The sequence below is a fragment of the Martes martes genome (genome assembly GCF_963455335.1).
Source record: "Martes martes genome assembly, chromosome: 13".
NCBI lineage: Eukaryota > Metazoa > Chordata > Mammalia > Carnivora > Mustelidae > Martes > Martes martes.
Window position 1 is genome coordinate 40059102 of NC_137901.1, and position 22266 is coordinate 40081367.

General features: G+C 33.1%; 1 protein-coding gene across 1 annotated transcript in view; it reads left to right on the top strand.

Moving 5' to 3' along the window:
* The window catches only part of TRAPPC8 (trafficking protein particle complex subunit 8), a 75452-nt gene that overhangs the window by 9364 nt on the left and 43822 nt on the right, over positions 1-22266 (top strand). Inside the window, exons 3-11 of the mRNA XM_080821022.1 lie at positions 4277-4366; positions 5189-5363; positions 7925-8078; positions 10183-10276; positions 10897-11153; positions 11495-11610; positions 12319-12469; positions 16448-16548; positions 17813-17918. Coding sequence (XP_080677148.1) covers positions 4277-4366; positions 5189-5363; positions 7925-8078; positions 10183-10276; positions 10897-11153; positions 11495-11610; positions 12319-12469; positions 16448-16548; positions 17813-17918 — 1244 coding nt within the window. The remainder of the gene's footprint in view (positions 1-4276; positions 4367-5188; positions 5364-7924; positions 8079-10182; positions 10277-10896; positions 11154-11494; positions 11611-12318; positions 12470-16447; positions 16549-17812; positions 17919-22266) is intronic.

The window sequence follows — 22266 nt, forward strand, 5'->3', positions numbered from 1 at the left end:
ATTTAATCCTGTGATTCTGTTTCCCAGGGTCTTTAACACTTCTGTGATTCATACAACAAATACTGATTTCCTTCTATCTATCTTGCATCAATAAGACGTTATATGAGTCCATAATCTGGTGGGGAGATAAACATCTAAATCAGTAGTCATAATACATTCTAATTTATAATACCTTGTAATCATAATACATTATGACAGAGATGTGGCATATCTGATATGCCAGAATGCTAAGGGGTACAGAGTGGACTTAGCTATCATATTTAAAAAACAAAAAATGTCTCTTTTTATACTGCAAATATCTTCCTAACCTCCGAAATCCATAGTACCTTTTACTTTTAAAAAATTTATTGAAATGAGAAAAAAAAATTATTGAAATGATATGTGTACACATAGATCAAATGCTGAAAAGACCAGAAAAAGCCGTGATGTGCTCCCTGAGTCTCTGCCCCACCAGTTCCTTTTTTTCTTTTAAGATCTTATTTATTTGTTAGAGCACAAGCAGGAGGAACTGGCTCCCAACTGAGAGAGAGCCAGACTCAGGGCTCAGTTTCAGGACCCTGGGATCATGACCTGAGCCAAATGCAGATGCTTAACTGACTGAGCCACCCACGTGCCCCTCGCCCATCAATTCCTCTGGTATTTAGTTAAGTGTTTTTTGTTTTGTTTTGTTTTTAAGATTTATTTCTTTATTTTAGAGAGAGTGTGAAAGAGCGAGAGAGTGCGAGCATTGGAAGGGGCAGAGGGGGAGGGAGAGAGAGAATCTCAAGCAGGTTCCACACCCAGTACAGAGCCCAGTGTGGTCCTTGGTGTAGGGTTTGATCTCACAACCCTGAGAGCATGACCTGAGCTGAAATCAAGAGTTGGATGCTTAACCGACTGAACCACCTAAGTGTCCCTTGATTTAGTGTTTTTTGGGGTTTTTTTTTTAGATTTTTAAAAAATTTTATTTACTTATTTATTAGAGAGAGCGAGTGAGTTGAGCAAGAGAGCACAAGCAGGGGGAGCGGCAGGCAGAGGGAGAAACAGACTTTCTGATGAACAGGGAGCCTGATGCGGTCGGTACTGGATCCCAAGACCCTGGGATTGTGACCAGAGCCGAATGCAGATGCTTAACCAACTGAGCCACCCAGGCGTCCCTGATTTAGTGTTTTTAGGTAATATCTGTATGTGGCTATCTATGGCTTAATCAGTTTTAAATTTTATTTATTGATTTCTCAATATAGATTATTTTTTTGGAGTTTTTTTTTGTTTTGTTTTTTTAAGATTTTATTTATTTGATTGAGAGAAAGGAGGAGAGAGAATACCAGTAGCGGGAGGGACAAAGGGAGAAGCAGACTCCCTGCTGAGTAGGGAGCCCGATGCGGGACTCCATCACAAGACCCTGGGATCATGACCTGAGCACCCAGATGCCCTATAATTGATGAAGAGTTAGCTTAATTATTCCCTCTTCTTTCCCCATCTTCCTAGTGTAGTTTTCAAAATTTTTGGTTAATATTCACTCTCTACAGTATTAAGATTAAATATTATTCACTTCTTCATTTCAAAGCCAAATATTGGGCTTAGTTTGTCCTTATCATTTTGTTTTTTTAGGACTTAGTAATTGTCTTTTTTTTTTTAAAGTAAGCTCTAGGCCCAGCGTGGGGCTTGAACTTAGATCCTGAGATCAAGAGTCACGTGCTCTACAGACTGAGCCAGCCAGGTACCTGTAATTATTATTTATTAGAGAGAGAGAGAGAGTGCACATAAGCAGGGGGAGCAGCAGATAGAGGGAGAGGGAGAAATAGGCTCCTGCTGAGCAGGGAGTCCGATGCAGGGCTCAATCCCAGGATCCTAGGATCATGACCTGAGCCGAAGGCAGAGCATCCAGGTGCCCCGTTTATTCTTTAATATTTTCTCCTAAGTTTTTTATTTAAGAGCAAAAAGCATAAAGAGCACTCTAAAATAGTGGCAATTATTTTAAAAATGACTAGTAGAAAATAGGAACTTAGTGTTCTAGTTTCTCTAATATCTTGAACTCCTTTTCTGTTTTTCATCATCCTAGGAATTATTTATCAATTACGCCAAGCTACAAGAAAGTAGAAGAATGGTGAAATTGTATAGAAAGATGTTGCAGTGGTGAAATAGTCACTGTTATTTTATCATCCTTTAGTTTTTAATTTCACATTGCCCAAAATACTGTATTTTCCTTTAAGAAGGTATAAAAGAAGTCTGGAACATACCATCTTTGTAATCTGTCTTTGTCTTCATTTTTTTTTCTTTCATTGAGCATAGTTGAGAATTTTTCATTTTTAGTCCACATTGGCAACAGAAAGAAAATAGACCATGGAAAACACATTTTTTCATTTATAGATAAATCAGAAGGTGAATACAGTGAAACAGCAGTATTCTAGACTAATGCTGCCCAGTAGAAATATATGAGCCACTTAAGTCATTTTCAATGTTTTGTAAATACAATAAAGTATGTAAAAAGAGCACACCTGGCTGGCTCAGTGGAAGAGCACTGGACTCTTGGTCTCGGGGTTGTGGGTTTAAGCTCCATGTTGGGAATAGAGGTTGCTAAGAAAATTAAATAAACCAGAAGAAAAATGTGAAAAGAAACAGGTGAAATTAATTTGAATATATTTTATTTGACCCAGTATGTACAAAATATTACTTCAACATGTAATCCTTGTAAAATTCTTCTTTTGATACTATCTGAAATCATATGTGTATTTTATATCTGCAACACATCTTAGTTCAGAAAAGCCACATTTCAGGTGTCATATGTGGCTAATGACTACTGACTTTAGTGGACAACATAGTGTTAAACTCTAATGACAATGATGGAATTAATCAGGATTTTGAAAATATACCGAAATCCTAGTCAGTGAGTCTTCAGATGACAGTATCCAATACAGATTTTTCTCAAGCTCAAGAATAAGTGAGCAATGTATGTGTAAGAACAAAAAAGAAATACAGTATTTTCATCTAGCTAGTCAGTAATTTAACAAGAAGGACTTCACACAGTATTTTGAGACAAGAACTTAGACCATTCTCTTTTGTTAAAGGACATGTGACAGTATTTTTTCATGCTATATGGTGTTTGTATAACAAAATTAATTAATTAATTTGTATAACAAATGCTGAAGCAGATAGGCAGGTAGGTACGTGTATGAAGGGGATTGGAAGGGATTAGATGACATAGAAATGAAAAATTCACTGGGTTTATTGATCTTCTGTTTGTTATTTAGAGGTCTAAAAATGAAGATGTTTTGTAGTGATGGAGCAAATAAAATGAACTTTTTCTCTTCAGCAAATTATGAGCCATCAAATTTTTCAAGATGCAAGTGCAAGAAGGAACAGAAGTAATGATAAACTAGAACTTAGAGATGTATTTGAATCTGGAATCAGTGTTTACAAGATGGCTGTATTCCAAGTTAATGAATGACCATTGAACAGTTAGTTGTATTCAAGGGACATTGCATAATTGAGGCATGTATGTCTTTAAATCAGGGAAAACAAATTTGAGTTTGCTATGTTTAAACTCTTACTAAAATTTCTAATAATTTTTTTTACTGTGCCTTTATTCATTCTATAAATAAAAGTAAATTAAAAATACAATAAAATATCAAGGATCAATTAGATTCAATGGTAAATGACAATGACTTTTTTCTTGATATACTAAGGGTTAAAAGGAGTATAGTTTAAAAGAGGACAGTTTACTTAAAAAAATCTTCCATCCTGGTGTCAGAGAAGTTTAAGATTTAAAGATTACGCATAAATAAACATCTCTTTAGAATATTTTGATTTTTGCTGATTTTTCTGAAAAGACTTGAATGGAAATAGTCTCCTCAAAATAGTTCTCAAGGGAGTTGTTGAGATAGAAGAAGGTAGTATTTTTTAAATTTTCACATTAAAATATTTTAATGATTTGAAAAATGATATTTATGAAGAAAGCCACTTGTGACAACGTGACTAGTGGCAGAAGCACAAAACTTTAGTTCCAGAATCTTTTTACTCATATAGGTAATATTTAAAGGATTAATAGGTAAGTAGGTTCTGGGATCGTTGTATAAGTTTAGGAGTAGTTGGATTTATTTATGCAAATACATATATATGTAAATCTTAAAGAAGAGGTGAAAAATGTTTTATATCTTTAAGTACAAGTGAAAGTGCTTATTTACCGCTGGGAGTTATCTTTCACACCTTCTAGCAGTATGGACTTAAAATACTGTCTGTTGTAAATTGATTTCTATTGAGCAATTTTAACTACTTTATATAATATTGTTCATTTTAGCTACTACTCCATGGTTTGAGTCTTATAGAGAGACCTTTCTTCAGTCGATGCCAGCATCAGATCATGAATTTCTGAACCACTATTTAGCATGTATCCTTTGACCTTTGTGATTTCTTAAAATGAAATGTTTTTGAAGTTATCAGTCTCAGAAATAGTTCTATGAAGGCAAAATTGTTGAGAGGACGTGGAGAATGGAGAAATTTTTTATTGATGATGCTTCAAGTTTTTATTAATTTTTTAAAAAACGGCATCCTAGATACAAGACTGGTTAGAATAAATTAATTTTTTAGTACAAAGTAAGAATACTGAGGGCTTGTTTATTGTTTTTCTTTTTTCTCCAGCTCAAATATTCCACATTTAATGAGTTTCTAAGCATTTTACGAAGAGGAAAGGTAAACTGTCAGTGTTAACTGCTTTTGCTGATTGCCTCAAAATTACTTATACAAAAGCTCATATTTAAAGATAGTTTTCCATTTTTCTAGTAACCTGTTTTACAGCTTTTAACCTCTTCTGACCATTATGGCTTTTTAGTTTTCTTAATGAAGTTGCAGAGAGAAGTTGAGAGGTAGGATAGAGTATGAAATTGCAATGAGATGATTGATTGGAGAGGAACAGGATTCAGCAGAGCTGTTGAGGATGTTGATGTATAGTTTTGATATTGTTTATTTTTATGTTCATGGATTCCCTATGTATGTATGTATGTATGTAAATGACCTAAATAACTGTTAACAAAAAACTAAGATTTAAAACCTTGAGTTATTTGGTAATGTTGGAGGAATTATTTTGTGTTTGCAGTGAAAATCTAAGAAGTCAGATTTTTTTAGCTTGAAAAATCTCCTTTAAGTTTTATTTTAATAGGATAGTATTTATCATTTAGTGGTAAGTGGTAATTACCTTAATGTGGTTTATAAGGTATGTTGGTAGCATCATCTAGTGAAGCTGAACCTGTGGAACAGTTTTCAAAGTTATCACAAGAGCAGCATCGGATTCAGCACAACAGTGACTATTCCTACCCCAAGTGGTTTATACCAAATACACTTAAATATTATGTACTTTTACATGATGTAAGTGCAGGAGATGAACAGAGGTAAGCTTTTTTTTTTTTTTAAATTTAAAATTTTCCCTGTTAATAAACATTGGTTTGGACATGGCTTGTTTAAATTGTAGATGTATTTTTTATCTAAGAAAGTAAAAGCTTATTAATTAAATATTTAACTCTTTTACTCCAGAGTTATTTTCGACAACTAAGTCATTTTATTGTAGATTTCATGTGGATATCCAGACTTCCCTTTCAATATATATTTCTCTGTTACTACAATCTTTGTACAAAAGTGCCTGCCATTTTACACCTATAGGTCTTAGCTGTTATTTCTTACTTTAAATTTCCTGTTTTTTTCTTTTCTCCTTCCTAGTTTTTTTCTTACTTTTCACTTCTTGACTGTTTTTTAAAGGACTTCTTTTTTCACTCTTCACCCTCTTGTCACTTTATATTTTTAGCCTTGATATTTTCACAGTCTCAAAAACATCCAGACATTTCTTTCTTACTTGCCCTTTAATAATCATTATAAGTGAGTTGCCATAGTCCTTTTATCTTTGGTACAAATGATAAACTTACCTTTAAACATAAGTCTTGAAAAAGGTGCAGTTGTTTTTTTTTTTTAAAGATTTTATTTATTTATTTGACAGACACAAGTAGGCAGAGAGGCAGGCAGAGAGAAAGGAGGAAGCAGGCTCCCTGCTGAGCAGAGAGCCCAATGCGGGGCTCTGGGATCATGACCTGAGCCGAAGGCAGGGGCTTTAACCCACTGAGCCACCCAGGCGCCCCAAAAAAGGTGCAGTTTTATTTTGGAGTTTATTTTGACTTTTTGATTCAAGATGTGGATCAAATTAATCTTGTTTCAAGCTGTTATTGTGATATCTCAATGCCATTTAGGAAATGCAGTCAAATAATCGTTTCTTGCCCTTGTTCTGAGCACATACCATGTATCTGTTAAATAAATATTACTTTATTTTTATTTTTTATTTTTATTCATTTTTTAAAAAATATTTTATTTTTATGTAATCTCTGTACCCAGTGTGGGGCTTAAACTTACAACCCTGAGATCAAGAGTCCGTGCTCTGGGGATCCTGGGTGGCTCGGTTGGTTAAGTGTCTGCCTTATACTCAGGTCATGATCCCAGAGTCCTGGGATCAAGCCCCACATCAGGCTCCCTGCTCAGTGGGGAGCCTACTTCTCCCTCCTCCCTCTGCCAGCTGCTCCCCCTCCTTATGCTCTCTGTCTCTCTCAAATAAATAAATAAAATCTTTAAAAAAAAAAAAAAGTTGTATGCTATACTGACTGAAGCAGCTGGGCACCCTTAAATTTTCCTTTATAGCCAAAAAATTTTTCTGAGGAGTAATTATTATTTAGGATTTTTTTTAAAGTTTCCTGTATAAATAGAAATAATTTGAACTATTAAAATTAGTTTCTATCAGTTGAATATGGTATATATCTTTCATATTGAATAGTTGTAACTAGGATATTTAAGTAATTCAGGTATTAGATCAGTCGTTCGAATGTTTAGCAGTATCATTGGTAAAGTGAGCAGTTTATTGTACTTAAATATATATACATATATGCACAAATACTTGTATCTGTTTATACAAATTTATAACTTATTCAGTCTTAATTTTGTAGTGTATAAATAGGATTTAATAAGTTTGTCAGGCCTGCTGTTTGTGTAGTCGATATAAGATTTCTGGGTTTGGGGGGTTTTTTTTGTTTGTTTTTTGGTTGTTTTTTGCACTAGATGGCTAATTGACTAAAAAGATAACATTTGAATTAGAATAGCTATATATACTAAAATTCCATTTTTCATCAGAATATGCTGTTTTGTTCTTAGGCTGTCTTATCACTTGAATTATCTTTTCACCTACCAACTTTAATAGTTTAGGTAAAATGTGGAAATAAAAATGCTTTTTGTTGCATCTGAGATGTAACTCATGGAACTGGCTGTTAAAAATTTTGCAAGAAAAAGAGGTGGATTTTATGGAATAAAACCTATGGAATAAAAAAATCTTCAGCTTTTCTCTCCTTTATTCCTTCAAACTGTGTCCCTTTGAAGACAAATAGGGGAAGGGTAAATTATGGCAGTGAAAGATGTTTTTGAAGTTTTGGGGTGCTATACTTTTCTGTTTAGCACTTAGTTTTTTTTGATAAATGTTTGTTATCTAAGATGGAATTTCCAAAAGTTTACTTCTCAAAGCCTGGTTCTCAGAGTTGAAAGAGTTCCTGATCTAGAAATTTGAAGCCATTTTTGGGAAATTCACAGCACATATTATTTGCAAACAGGAGGCTTGGGCGTGGTCTCCTGGCTTTGTTTACTGTGGTTCTCTAACTAGTTTGACTACCAGAACCCTCTCTTTGAATAATGTAGGAGTATCTTGCAAAATTTTATTCCATGAAGCACAATTTGGTAACTGTTTTAAGGTGATATCTAAGCTAGCTAAATTTCAGTTAGGATCATGATCTTTGTTTTAATATTTTTACTATTTTATCTCTGATTTTCTGTTCTGCCTTTTTTGGGGATAATTTTTACATTACTATCTATTATTGCCTAAGGTATGCTCTCCATTTACTACAAACCTTTTTTCCATTGTTTACTTTAGAGCTGAATCAATTTATGAAGAAATGAAACAGAAATATGGAACTCAGGGTTGCTATTTACTTAAAATTAATTCTCGAACATCTAATCGAGCATCAGATGAACAGATACCAGATCCTTGGAGTCAGTATCTCCAGAAAAATAGTATTCAAAACCAGGTATATGTAAAAAACAACAATGAAGCAAACCACAAAAGCTGTATTTCAGTTTTATGGCATATTGATATCACTATAGAATTTTTTTATGTCTTCATTTAACTAGAATTGTTAATATTTATTTTGTGGAATCTGGCTAGTTCTGATCCATCAGCATGTGAGCTCTTAATTCAGTGGTTTAACACTGTTTTAACTAACACATAATCCCTCATGTGTACTCTTTTCAGGTATATAATATCAGTGTTGATTGATCTTTTATTAAAAGGTGAAAAGTGAATTACATAAGAATTGAATTAGATTGGCTAGACTACTATAGAGAATAGAATTTTTTACTTGCACGTTTAATTCCTTATGAATGCTTACAGTCAATTCTTTATTATCCACATGCTCTGGGGTTGCCTTCCTTCATTTTCAACTTGCTGTTCTTATGGCCACCTTTTGGAGCTCATACTTTTTAGGTGGGTGGGCTTTTTTCCCTAACTTTCCTTTGATTTCCTTTCCTTCTGAATTTTCAGGAAGTGTTATTTCTTCCTAATTTGCTCCTTTCTTAATCTAGAATTCTAGACTAATGTTAATCATCTGTTGGTTGAAGTGGGTAGGTATAAGGTTTCATGATTTGTCAAACTTTTAGATAGAATTGTATGCCGCCTGGTAGTAGTCAGATGCCAATTTCCTATGCTTAGTTCAAGATAATCAAGAGTTCACTGTTTTCTGTGTGGAAGGGGGATTTTGTAAAGAAATGGAAAATGTATTTGTATTTTGTACATTTAAACTACGTGTGTATTCTTTGATATTTTTAAAAATACCAATTATAGATTAATTTTTGATATCCTAATATAAATATTGTTTAATCTATTTATTTCCCTTATTTTTCTATCTTACATATGAAATTTTTGATGATATAGTGCTATACTGATACTTTAAGATAATGCTGGGGAAAAGTGAGGAAAAAAAGAACAAGTTGAATATGAAGGAGTTTTATTTTAAAATATGGTCTTTCCGGGCACACTCAGAATAGGAACAATATTGAAAATAGGAATTTAGAGTCCAGTCATCCTAAGGAAGGGAAGCACAAGTCAGATTGTCCAGTTTGAGAACTTTTAACAGAAGGCAGAGGTATCAGAAATTCTATAGCGAAGCCCGGGATTGGAGGATAGTTTTAAAGTTCATCAAATCTCACCCCCTAATCTGATATCCTTACCTGTGAACAACCTCATCCAGTACTCACTCTTTTCTCAAGTGACCTGTTCCATGTCTGACCAGCTGGAGGATCAACCAAATATCGTCTCCCTTTGCTTTTATTCATTGGTCCTTTGGGACCAGTTTTTCATTTAGTCAACTTTCAAAATAGGATAGATATAGTTCTCATGTTCCCTTTTATGTTTTTTCCAGGCTAACTATACCTAATTTTTTTTTAACTCTTTCTTGAATAGTGGTTTCAGACTGTTTCTCGTCCCGATCACTTTTATCTTGTTAAGTTTCAGTTTATGTATTTCCCTGAAAGTAAGACACGTGGAACAATGCCTCAAGATTTACTACTCTCATAGAGTAGTCTGGTTTTTTTGTTTGTTTGTTTTTGTTTTTTTGGTCATCTGGGTATTTTTATTTTAAGTTTTTTTGTTGACTGAAAAACTAGCGCCTTTGTACAAATAAACGTCGTATTGGTATTTTTACCCTATGGTGGATTCAGAATTTACTCCAGCCTGTTAACACCGTATCCATGACCCAGGAGATTCCATACCATCCCTCTTATTTACCCCTTCCTGACTAGTAGTCCATCTATCTTTGCATTTATTTCTTATTTCAGACACTTCTACAGGTACTCATTTAGGCATGTACTTACCATATATAAACAGGAAAACAGAGATCATTTGGATTCAAAAGAATTTGGGTAGTAGATTGAATGTGATAGGGAAGTTAGGAATACAGGAGGTATGGACTGGAATGATAAGATATATGGAAGAAGTTAAGAATTTGGAGGACTGAAAACAAGGTGTCTTGCTAAAACTGATAAGGCTGATAGCAGAAATTGTTGATGGATTTGGTAGTATCTTAAACATGATTAATAAATTATAACTGCTAATGCTTTTTTATTTTATTTTGATAGGAATCATATGAAGATGGCCCTTGTACTATAACTTCAAATAAGAATTCTGATAGTAACTTGCTTTCATTGGATGGATTAGATAACGAAGTCAAAGGTCTTGCTACTTTCTCTAAGTTTCTCTTTTGATTGAAAATATGTACTGTTCTCAAAGCATGCTAATCCTTACAGATAAAAGATGGGGGAAATTTTCATAATTAAAAAAAGAAAATGGGAGATTAGTTTTTCTTTGAAGAATTTTTTGAATCATTTGAGTTTGACTTTTTTTTGACGTTTAAAAATTTATAAGAGTAATGTATTTCTTTTAAACAATTTGTAGAAAGCAAGGGGGAAGATACTATGTGCAGCATTAATTATTCCCAAAGTTGACATGATCTTGAGAGCTTTGTTTTTGTATTTTAAATTACAGTTTTGATAGTGGTATCTCTGAAATTTCTTTTGTTAAAAATTTTTCTTATTAGCTGTTATTTAAAGTGTATTATTTTAACACTGTTTTTCTTTAATTTACATGAATCTTTAAATTTCTACTATCTGTAACAAGTGTTAATTCAATTTTAGGAATTTTAGGAGGGAAAATGTTAATGTTATTGTATCTTAGACTTACATACAGAAAGATAAAGGCTTCCAACATTGTTCTTTTTTTCTTTAGCAGTATGGTAGTAATATCACAATTTTCTGTTGCTTCCGAGAGTAAAAGAAAGATCTGTTTTTCAGTAGATGGCTTACCAAATAACTTTAGAGCTCACCCACTTCAGTTGGACTCATCCAGTGACCCTTCTAACAGCATTGATGGCCCAGATCATGTAAAATTTGCTTCATCATTACATGAAACAAAGAAAGCAAATACTGGAATTATTCATGGTGCATGTTTAACTCTTACTGATCATGATAGAATTCGACAGTTTATACAAGAGTTCACATTTCGGGGCCTTTTGCCACATATAGAAAAAACAATTCGGCAATTAAATGATCAGGTAAGCTTTAATTGTTTGGATTAGTTTTTTTTTTAAATTTCAGAGAAGAGTGAACTTGGGAACATAGTAGTGTAAGTAATTTAAAAATATTTTTTTTTTTAAAGATAGACCAGTATTAGGATTTATTAATGTCACTATTAGTGATGAAATACTGTTAAATTCTAGAAGATACTTACTCATTTACACTAGGGATTTTGCTAGCTTATTGAACAATTTTCTTTAAATCAGTGTTACTAAAAGGAATATTTGCTCACTTTTAAAGATTTTTAATTATTTAGAATTCTTTTGTATATAAAAGTAAAATACTAATTTTTCACATTTGTAACAATCTTTTTTGGTAGCTAATATCAAGAAAAGGTTTAAGTCGATCTCTATTTTCTGCAACTAAAAAATGGTTTAGTGGCAGTAAAGTTCCAGAAAAAAGCATTAACGAACTGAAAAATACATCTGGACTGCTGTGAGTAAAATATTATTGTTTTTGTTTTTCCTGCATTTAACTGACTGGTGTTTGACTCTGTGATGTCTGGCAAAAAAGGATTATCTTTTTAGTTTTTTAATTTCATATTGGTTAAAACTTAGGTAGATAAGACCAGTGACTATAAGTTAATTGCATTAAAAATTTCTTTTAAACCATTAGGTAATTAGATATCTAAAAATAAGAACTGGGAAAGTCCCTTACTTGGGGTTTCTTTCCCTATTTGTAAAAAGATGGAATTAGATTAAGTATTCATTAATAACTCATCTAAATTAAAATATTATGGTCTAGCGATTCTGAGTCATAGCGTACATTTAGATAGTTTTCATTAATATAAAATCTTGTTTTAAGAGAAAATGGAATTCATCTTGGGTTTTTATGTTTTTCATGGTAATATATAAAGTTAGTCACTTAGACTTAACCATTTACTTCATAATTTGACCATGGAGAAAATGCTTACCTGCTATTGAGAAGTTCTCAGTTAATAGGGCTATAAATTATATAAATATAATTGTTCCCAAATATCTCTGAGAAATAACAGTCTCTCGTTGGAGATAGAATTCTTGTAAGACCAGATTAGTTTTTGTAATGTTTTAGACAATTGAATAGCTTGTTAGACATTTTATAGTATTTAATGGTTTAGGGGTCATAAATTATAAAATACTTTTTAAACTTATTTTATATTTACAGGTATCCACCAGAAGCACCAGAGCTTCAGATCCGAAAAATGGCTGACTTATGCTTTTTGGTGCAGCATTATGATTTGGCTTATAGTTGCTATCATACTGCAAAGAAAGATTTTCTTAATGACCAAGCAATGCTTTATGCAGCTGGTGCTTTGGTTGGTATTCTATAATAGTATAATTTCTTACTTCTGTTATCATAAATGATTTAGAAGTTTCTATTTATAAAATGGCAAGCAAAATACCTAGGGATGAAGTTGTACTCAAAGAGGATGTAATGCATTACAGATTTTGAATTAGTTTATGCTGAATTGATGGATTTTCCTCAAACTAGTATATTTAAATATGTCATATATGAGAGTTGATGTCTTAGCTTTCACAAGTTAGTACCTTCTAATTTTGTGTATGCAAAATTTAATTTGAATTTCAGTTATTATGTTGAGTGTAGCTTATTTTTAGCAGATGGTTTTAGACCTATTGAAAAATACTTTAAAATTGCTTAAAAATTTTTTTTTTTGATGTATGACTATATATCAGTTAAGAATATGTACTTTGGTGTGAGACAGACTATCATCTGAGGTAAATATTGAACATCTCTAAGCCTCAGTTTTTTTGCCTGATGTGAATCCTGATGGCATAGGGTTAGATATGGTATAAGGCTTGCGCTGTGCCTAGCATACTGCTTTGTATATAATGGGCTATAAGCAGCAACTATGTTAGTTTTTATAGTTGATATGTAAACCTTGGTGTGTCAGAAAGGCTTTTTAAAAAAAATTTTTATTTTGGAGAGAGCAAAAATGAGTGGGGGGAGGGGTAGAGAGAGGAGTGAAAGAGAATCTTAAGCAGATTCCATGCCCAGAGGGAGCCCCATGTGGGGCACCATCTCATGACCCTGAGATCATGACCTGAACCGATACTGAGAGTTGGATGCTTAACCAACTGAGCTACCCAGGTGCCCCCCAGAAAGAATTTTCTATACTTATATGCCTTACAACATTTTAAGTTCTTTAAAAGTCATACGTGTATCCATAATCTGCTTTCTCTGTGTAGGAAAGAGTAAAATTAACACTGTTCCTTTCTACATAATCACTTTAAAAATATATGTTTGTAAACAAAAATGTGAAGAACAAAAATGTGTAAGAGTAAATGTTTCATTGGAAATTAGACATTTGTTTAATAATTGCCATTTATTTTGCATTTGTTTTAATATTATATGTGTATAAAACTAAAATAACAATGTAAAACTAAAATAGCAAAATTATTTTTTTATTTCTGTACTATTTTTAATGAAAAACACCTGCTAACTTTTGAAAACCTTGTTTAGGAACTGAAATCTTTATGAGTTGAAGTGCTTGAAAACTTACAGGAATTGTCCTTGGCTAGACATTTTGTAATCTTTCATTATAGTCTAAATAATATAGTCTAAATATTATAGTCCAAAATAATGACTATATGGATATAAAATCATAAATACTTAATGTTATTTCATAAATACTTTACAACACAGGTATGAATTTTTAACTTGTACATTATGTACCTGCTAATTGAATGTATAGAGGTAGAATCTTATAAAGGTATGGCAAAAGATTTCTGTGGTTTTATGGTATATAAGCTTTTTCATTTTTATCTGCAATCTGATAAATACCATATTTAAACCATTTAGGTAGACATATTAGTAGCAACTGTATGAGAGAAGATAGTTTTGTACTGGAAAATAAAGTCATATCTTCTATAACATAATATATGAATACCTGAAAATTCTTGTGGTTTATGAAAACTGCCCTAAAAACAAAAGGCTTTGGAGAAAATTAGGGTTGGGACAGTTCTTAAAACATATATGCATCTTTGAAACCAGACTACAAACAAAAACATAAAGTGTGTTTGTACCTTGTGAGATCTATGTAATGTAGTGAGACTACTCCACCATGGCTAGAAGTTACCTCAGGGAATAAAAACATACACAAAACCAACATGTAAATACTGGCTGGAAGTAGAGGTGGAGGAGAGTAGCTCCTAACCAGTGGACATGCCGTAAAGTAGACATGGACAGAAGTGCAGCTGCTTTGAGCCAAGAACTGTGCAAGTGCACTGGGTTTGTACTCTGGAGAGGGGGTCCGAGTGCACCAAAGTGTAGGCAGTTGTTTTCTGTTTTGTTTTTTTAACATACAAATGGAAAGAATTCCTGCCTGTGCAACAGCTGAGCTCAGGGCTTGTTCCTTTCACCGTACTGCTTGCCTCTTCAGCTAAAAATTGAAGATATTTAGTTATGATGATTTTAAGTTAAAATATATATCATAGCAAAACCAGTAATAGGGTTTTTTTTTTTTTTTTTAAAGAGCAGAGCATGCATACATATGCAAGTTGTGGGGGGAGGAGAGAGGGAGAGAGAGCATCTTAAACAGGCTCCATGCCAGTGCAGAGCTTGATCTTACAACCCTGAGATCATGACCTGAGCCAAAATCAAGAGTCAGACTTAACCAACTGAGCCACCCAGGTTCCCCAGTAATAGGAGTTCTTCCCCCCACCCACCCCAGTAATAAGAGTTCTTAAAGAAATACATTTTTTTTGTATTTAATCTGTCACAACTACCTTAACTAACTGAAGGGTAAGTAGATCACTCCTTGATGAAAATCTTTGTAAAAAGTATTAATCCATATCAAAGACTGTAAGACATGATTTAATGGTTTAATGGATTATTGAATATCATAGGGTAACTTGGGGTGATCATTTTGAATGTTCTCACCAGATCTGTAGAAATTATGTCAGTTTTGTTTGAATGTATATTGATTTAATATTTCTTGCAGTAATAAATTAGAAAATAATGTAGAATTTGGGGACATTTTTCTTACAGGATTTTTTCTTAGTATTTTTTATTAACGTATTGCTATATGATATATATAATTAGTGTATAGCAAATATGTGTTTCTGTACAATATGTATGTTCTCAGTACACTTTTGTTAATGTATTAATATGTAATATATATAGTTTGTGTATAGTAAATACGTGTTTCTGTACAATATATTATTCTGCCAAATATTCAATATGTATTTGCTTTTTTGTATAATATAGAAGCATATGTATATTCATTATGTATATTAAAATATAAAGTAGTTAAAACATGCTTAGAGCTGTAGTATATTTTGTCACATGGATATACTATATTTTCATTCAGCTAATTCATTAAATTTTGGAGCAAATACTGTTGGACACCAAGGATAGAAATGCATTCTGAAACAGATGCAGTTTATATTATCATGGAACCTATAGCTTGTCAGGTTAAAGGTTTTAATCATTCTCCCAATTTTTAGATCATTATCTGATTTTTTTCTATTTTAAAAAATGTTGCAGAGAAATACATTTATTCATTCTAAAAGTGGATTGGCATTAAGTCCACCCCTCCCAGTTTACGAAAGGTTCTTTTTTTCTAGTTAAAATTTTTTTGAAGCTTGGTCTGTAGGAGGACATAGTAGTATATTTTACCAAGAAGGCCAAAACCCTGTATTTGAGTCTTCACTTCTAAATTCGTTAGCACCATTGTATATTATTTGCATTATTAACTAAAAGCATAGACATCGACAATAGAATGGCTTTTAAAAGCCAAGTAAAAAGACCTAGAAAATTAACAGTAATATATATCTAAGAAATGGGTTTTTGTGCCTTTTGTATGGTATAGGATGTAAACTAGAGTGTGTAAGTAGCTAAAATACATAAAGTGCAAGTTGTGAACTCTGCTGTCATGTTCTGATGCTAGTGATTAAGAAAAGATGTACTTTGCCTTGTCTCTGTATATCAGTCTGTTTACTCATTGAGGGATAGAGAAGAACAGGGAGATGGTGGTGGCAGAATCTTAAGCTAGGTGGACTTGGTAGTTGTAGATACCATAACTCAAAGTGTTTATCAGGTCTTCTTGAAAAATCTTATTTAAATACTGAATGACAGACTTTGGTATTTGACTAGACAATTTAAAAACTAAAACTATATAAATACATTTTTCAAGTTTGCATTAATCCATGAAATTTATACGTGTGCATATATAAAAAGCATCAACAAACTCCAGTCCAATTTGTAGGCTTCCAAATGCTTAACTATAAGAATATTTCTCTTTTTGAAGTATAAATAATGTCTTTTTCTTTAGGAAATGGCAGCAGTGTCAGCTTTTCTTCAGCCAGGAGCACCTAGGCCATATCCTGCGCATTACATGGACACAGCAATCCAGACATATAGGGATATCTGCAAGTAGGTGACTAGAATGTTTATGTTCTATCCATTTAGAGGTAAACTTAACAATCATATTGTTCCTAGGTATAAATGGTTTTTTGTTTTTCATGCTTTAAATTTAAACTAGCTCCTGAATCAAGTTAATACAGTTAGAGACAAGATGAGGTGATTTTTTAAAACTAGTGTTTTATTACGTCCTTTCTCTTTCTATTTTGTTTGGGTTTGTGGTTAGGAATTTGTTATGTGTAATTCTGAGGTTATATGGTATAGTGAGGGTGATCTTATTGTGTGGACATTTCTAACCTAAATTACTGTTAAGCTTACAAGGGTTAGCCATTTTGAACTTTTTTTGTTAAATAGGTAGAACACAAAGAGTTAAATAATAGTCCAGGGAAGAAAATGAAAAGTGTTTTATATACATAATGAGCTCTGTCAGAACTCCATAGGAGTTAGAACTCACCACCTCTGAGGAGACTGATCCAGAAAGTGGTCAGAGGAGGTTTCATAGGATTTTTGAGGAATGGATCTGAAAGAAAGGTGGTTGGGATTTGACAGCCATGAAGTCATTTCAGGAATTGTGATTGGCAGAAATAATGTTTTGGATGCATCATCACGGGTGAAAGGGAATAGAGCCCTGGCTAGGGTACAGGGTGCGTGTGAAATAGTGTTTTGGGAGTTACCGGTATGTGGAACCTTCATTCTCACTTATTACTGTTATTGCTAAGCTGTAGTTATTTATATAGTAGCAAATGGAGAATTCTTGAGTATTGTGTAGATCCTTTGACATAATAAAAGTTATTTTTCAGAAAGATTTTTCTGACTGTTCTATGTAGAATGGGTGGGTTGGAAGACAGATAAATAGAGGTAATTCTGTCTCTTATAATATTAAGGAATAGGGATAATAGTGATAGTGCATTTACAACACAGTACTAATAATCATTAACATTTTTTTGTGTGCCCACCACTTGCTGCTAGGCCAAAATAATTTACACACTTATTGAATCTTCATAACAAATCTGTGAAATGGTGGGTACTTTTACCGTCTTCATTTACAGATTAGGAGAATGAAACTTAAAAAAGAGTTTAACTTGCCTTAGGACTGCAGCTAATAAGTGGTGGAGCCAGTTTTGGATCCCACCTCTTAAACCTTACAGTCTATTCCAGAGTGTATTTGGAGATTCTGGCAGCAGATACAGCCCTCTGTGAGAACACATGGTTACTGTGATGTATTAAGGTTTTACTGTAGTGCTAATTATATTTTTCTTGTCTTTTTTGTCTTTAGGAATATGGTATTGGCTGAGAGATGTGTATTGCTTAGTGCTGAAATCTTAAAAAGCCAAAGCAAATATTCAGAGGCTGCAGCTCTCCTAATACGGTTGACTAGTGAGGTACTGAAAATGTGTAGTATTTACTTTAGTAATGTTTCATAAATCTTAAAAAATGTCTTTTTTTTTTTAAAGCATATGCAAAACATGAAAGTAGAAGGCAATTTCTTTTTAGGAATTTACAATATGGCTACATATTTGTTGAATTAATTTTAAATGTATTTTAGAAATATTTTATGAATTTATTTCTCTATTTTAAGTCTACATTATTATTAACTACAAACATGTACATCTTTTATGAATTAGTTATTGACTTATGCATAGCAATATTGATCTAAAGTTCTTTTTTGGTTTTTAATTTTTTACTTTGAGTGTAGTTGACATACATTGTTAAATTAGTTTCAGGTGTGCAACATAGTGATTCAACTTCTGTATACATTAGGTTCTGCTCCCCACAGTGTAGTTACCATCTTTCACATACAACACTATTACAGGATCATTGAGTATATTCCTTATGCTGCCTTTTATCCCTGTGACTTATTCATTCCATAACTGGAGACCTCTATCTCCCACTCTCCTTCCCTCGTTTTGCCCATTTCCCTATTCCCTTTCCTCTGGAAACTCACAGTTTGTTCTCTGTATTTATAGGTCTGATTCTGCTTTTTATTATTCGTTTGTTTTTAAGTTTCCACATATGAATGAAGTCATATGGTATTTGTCTTTCTCAGTCTGACTTGTTTCACTTAGTATAATACCATCTAGGACCATCTGTATGTTGTTGAAAATTGCAAGAGTTCGTTCTTTTTTATGGCTGTGAATATTCTATCATCTTCTTTATCCATTTGTCTATCAGTGGACACTTGGGTTGCTTCCATATTTTGGCTATTGTAAATAATGCTGCAATAAACATAAGGGTCCATATAGTTTTTTAAATCAGTGGTTTAATTTTCTTTGGGTAAATACCCACTAGTGGAGTTATTGGATCATATGATACTTACAGTTTAGTTTTTTAGAGGAACTTCCATACTATTTTCAACAGTGGCCATAACAATTTGAATTCCCAGCAGGGCATGAGGATTCCTTTGTCTTCACATCCTTGCCAATATTTGTTATTTCTTTTTTATTTTAGCTGTTCTGACAGGTCTAAGTTGATAATCTCATTGTAGTTTTGATTTGCATTGCCCTGATGATGGGTGATGTTGAGCATCTTTTCATGAGTTTGTTGGCCGTCTGTGTGTCTTCTTTGGAAAAATGTCTATACAGGTCCTCTACCCACTTTTTAATGGGATTATTTATGTTTTGGTGTTAAGTTCTTTATGTACTTTGGTTATTAATGCCTTTTTGGGTGTATCATTTGCAGATATCTTCTCCCAGTCAGTAGGTTGCCTTTTTTGTTTTGATGGTTTCTTTCAATGTGCACAAACTTTATTTTTATTTAGTCCCAGTAGTTTATTCTTGCTTTTGTTTCCCTTTCCTTAAGAGACATATCTAGAAAAATGTTGTTAATGGTCAATGTCAGAGAAATTATTGTATTATCTTCTAGGATTTTTATGACGTCAGGTCTTTATATTTAGGTCTTTAATTTATTTTGAGCTTATTTTTGTGTATGATGTAAGAAAGTGGTCCAGTTTCATTTTTCTCCATGTAGTTTTTCCAGCACCATTTATTGAAGAGACTTTTTTCCCTGTTGTATATTCTTGCTTCTTTTGTCATAGATGGATTGATTGTATAAGGATGAATTTCTTTTGGACTGTCTACTCTGTTCCATTGGTCAGAGTGACTCATTTCTTGCCAGTCCCATGCTGTTTTGATTTTTACAACTTTGTAGTGTGTTTTATAATCTGAAATTGTGATATCTCTAACTTTGTTCTTTTTTCTCAAGATTGCATTGGGGTCTTTCATGGTTCCATATAAGTTTTAGTATTGTTTGCCCTATTTCTGTGAAAAATGCAGTTGGTATTTTGGCGGGGATTGTATTGAATCTGTAGATTGCTTTGGAAGTATGGTAATTTTAATAATAGTAATTCTTCCAGTACATGATCATGGAATATCTTTCCATTTATTTGTGTCATCTTCAATATCTTTTATCAGCATTTTATAGTTTTCAGAGTACAGCTCTGCCACCTCCTTGGTTAAGTTTGTTCCTTGTGCAGTTGTAAATGAAATTATTTTCTTATACATAATAATATTTAAAGCAACATGTATATGCATCATTGTAATATTAAATTGATACTTAAAGTGAGTAATTACTAAGGAATTTTTTAATCTTAGTTTCATTAGTATGAACTTGTAAAAACATCATCTTAAGCATTTAAAATAACCTTTGTTATGAATATTTTAGAAGAGGAAAAAGCAATCCATTTATAGTTGCTATTGAAAATTTACAGCAGATATTATTTTTATTATTTTGCATCACTAATAGGTGTGTAATGTATTACTTTTCTACCCCATCTCCAAACTGGCAAACAGTGTTTGCGCATTTGCTTTAATCTCAAAGAATAAACATCTGATATCAGCATGCCAGGTGGTTTGGGGTTGGATGTTTCTGACCTTGTTAGCTCAAAGGTCTAGTTAAGAGGAGGGATTGTTGGCTAGGGCTCAATTTCAAAGCTACTTCTATAGTATCTAACTTGTTCTCTTCCTACTTTGAATCTGGTTGGTAGTAAAAGATTTAATAGATAAAATTTGGTAGGTAATACACCAATATTAAACAAGGGCAAAAGTGTGTTTTTAAAATTTTTTTAAAGATTTATTTATTTTAGTGATAGCAAGGGGGGAGGGGCAGAGAGAGAGGGAACGAGAGAATCTCAGGCAGACTCCACTGAGTGTGGAGCCTGACATGGGGCCTGATCTCACAACTCCCATCTCACAACTCTAAGATCACGACGTGAGCTAAAATAAAAAGTCAGACTCTTAACTGACTCAGTCATTCAGGTGCCCCAAAGACTGTGTGTAGATGGAAAGTTCCAGAAGAACTCCTCCTCCTCCGTCTTCTTCTTCATCACTTAACACGCAGTGCTGATCCCAGCAAGTGCCCTCCTTAATGCCCATCACTCATTTAGTCCGTCTCCCTACCCACCTCCCTACCAGCAATCCTCAGTTTGTTCTCAATAGTTAAGAGTCTCTTCTGGTTTGCCTCCTTCTCTGTTTTCATCTTATTTTTCCTCCCCTTCCCCTATGTTCATATGTTTTGTTTCTTAAGTTCCACATATGGGTAAGATCATACGATATTTGTCTTTTTCTGACTGACTGACTTTGTTTAGCATAACATACTCTAGTTTTCATTCTTGTTTGTGCAAATGACAAGATTTCATTCTTTTTGATGGTGAGTAATATTCCATTGTATATGTACACCATAGCAGATGTTACTAAATTGTGTCAACTCTGGGCCTATAAATAATGATAGTGATTTTTTTAATAAGTGTGGCTAAAGAGATTTTTTAGATGAATACCTGAGGAAAAAAACAAAAACAAAATCAAATACTTCCTTTGTTTGCCTTTTAAATGTTAATACACTCTATGGTTTTAATCCTTGGATCACTATACTTTTTACTCTATACATTTTTTGGGTGATCATTTCTTAGGGATGATATTCACTCTTGTCTCCAACACTGACTTCTCTTTGAACTTTAGATTTGTAAAGCCAGCTGCCTTTTAGACTTACTTATTTGGGTGCTTCCAAAGCAACTTCACAACATATCTATACTAAAGTCATAAACTTGCTTATCTTGTTGATCATATCTTAAAATTATAACCAGCTAGTTTCTCATCTGCCAAGGCAGAAACTGAGATGTGCCTGTAGTCTTCTGTCAGTAATCCAGGTTTTTTTTTAAATTTCTTACACATGTTTTCTTTCTGTATCTCCAAATAATTTACTTCCCTTTCCACTCCCCCACTCTTTAAGTCCTTCCTCCTGCTGTCTTGGTTCATGTCCGTAATGTCCTTCTGGACTGTGGACCTTTTCCTCTTTGTTCCCTTGTCTACTAGTCCTTATATCAGTCATGTCCTTCTGATAGTCATCTGCAATACCCCAGGTTATCCTAAGTGTCTATCTTCCTCTCTCCTATAATGCTGTCAGACCTGACTTGTCACATATTGGAAATTATATTTAAGTTCTTGAGGGTAGGAAATTGTGTTGTCTTCTGCATATTTATCCTCAGTGCCTGACACTGGCCTTGGTGCATGGTGTATAATTTACATGTTTGTTGAACTGAACCATTAATTATTCTAAAAGGTTTCTGTAAGATAGCTAATTAGGTTAAGGGATGATATTAACAGTATCAGGTAATTGATACTGCATGGACATTGACCAAAATGAATAGTTGCTAGACATAAATTATTTAGTAGAGCTGAATATAGATTCTTGAGTGTGTTTATGTTTTGTATTGTAATAAATAATCTTAACTTCGGT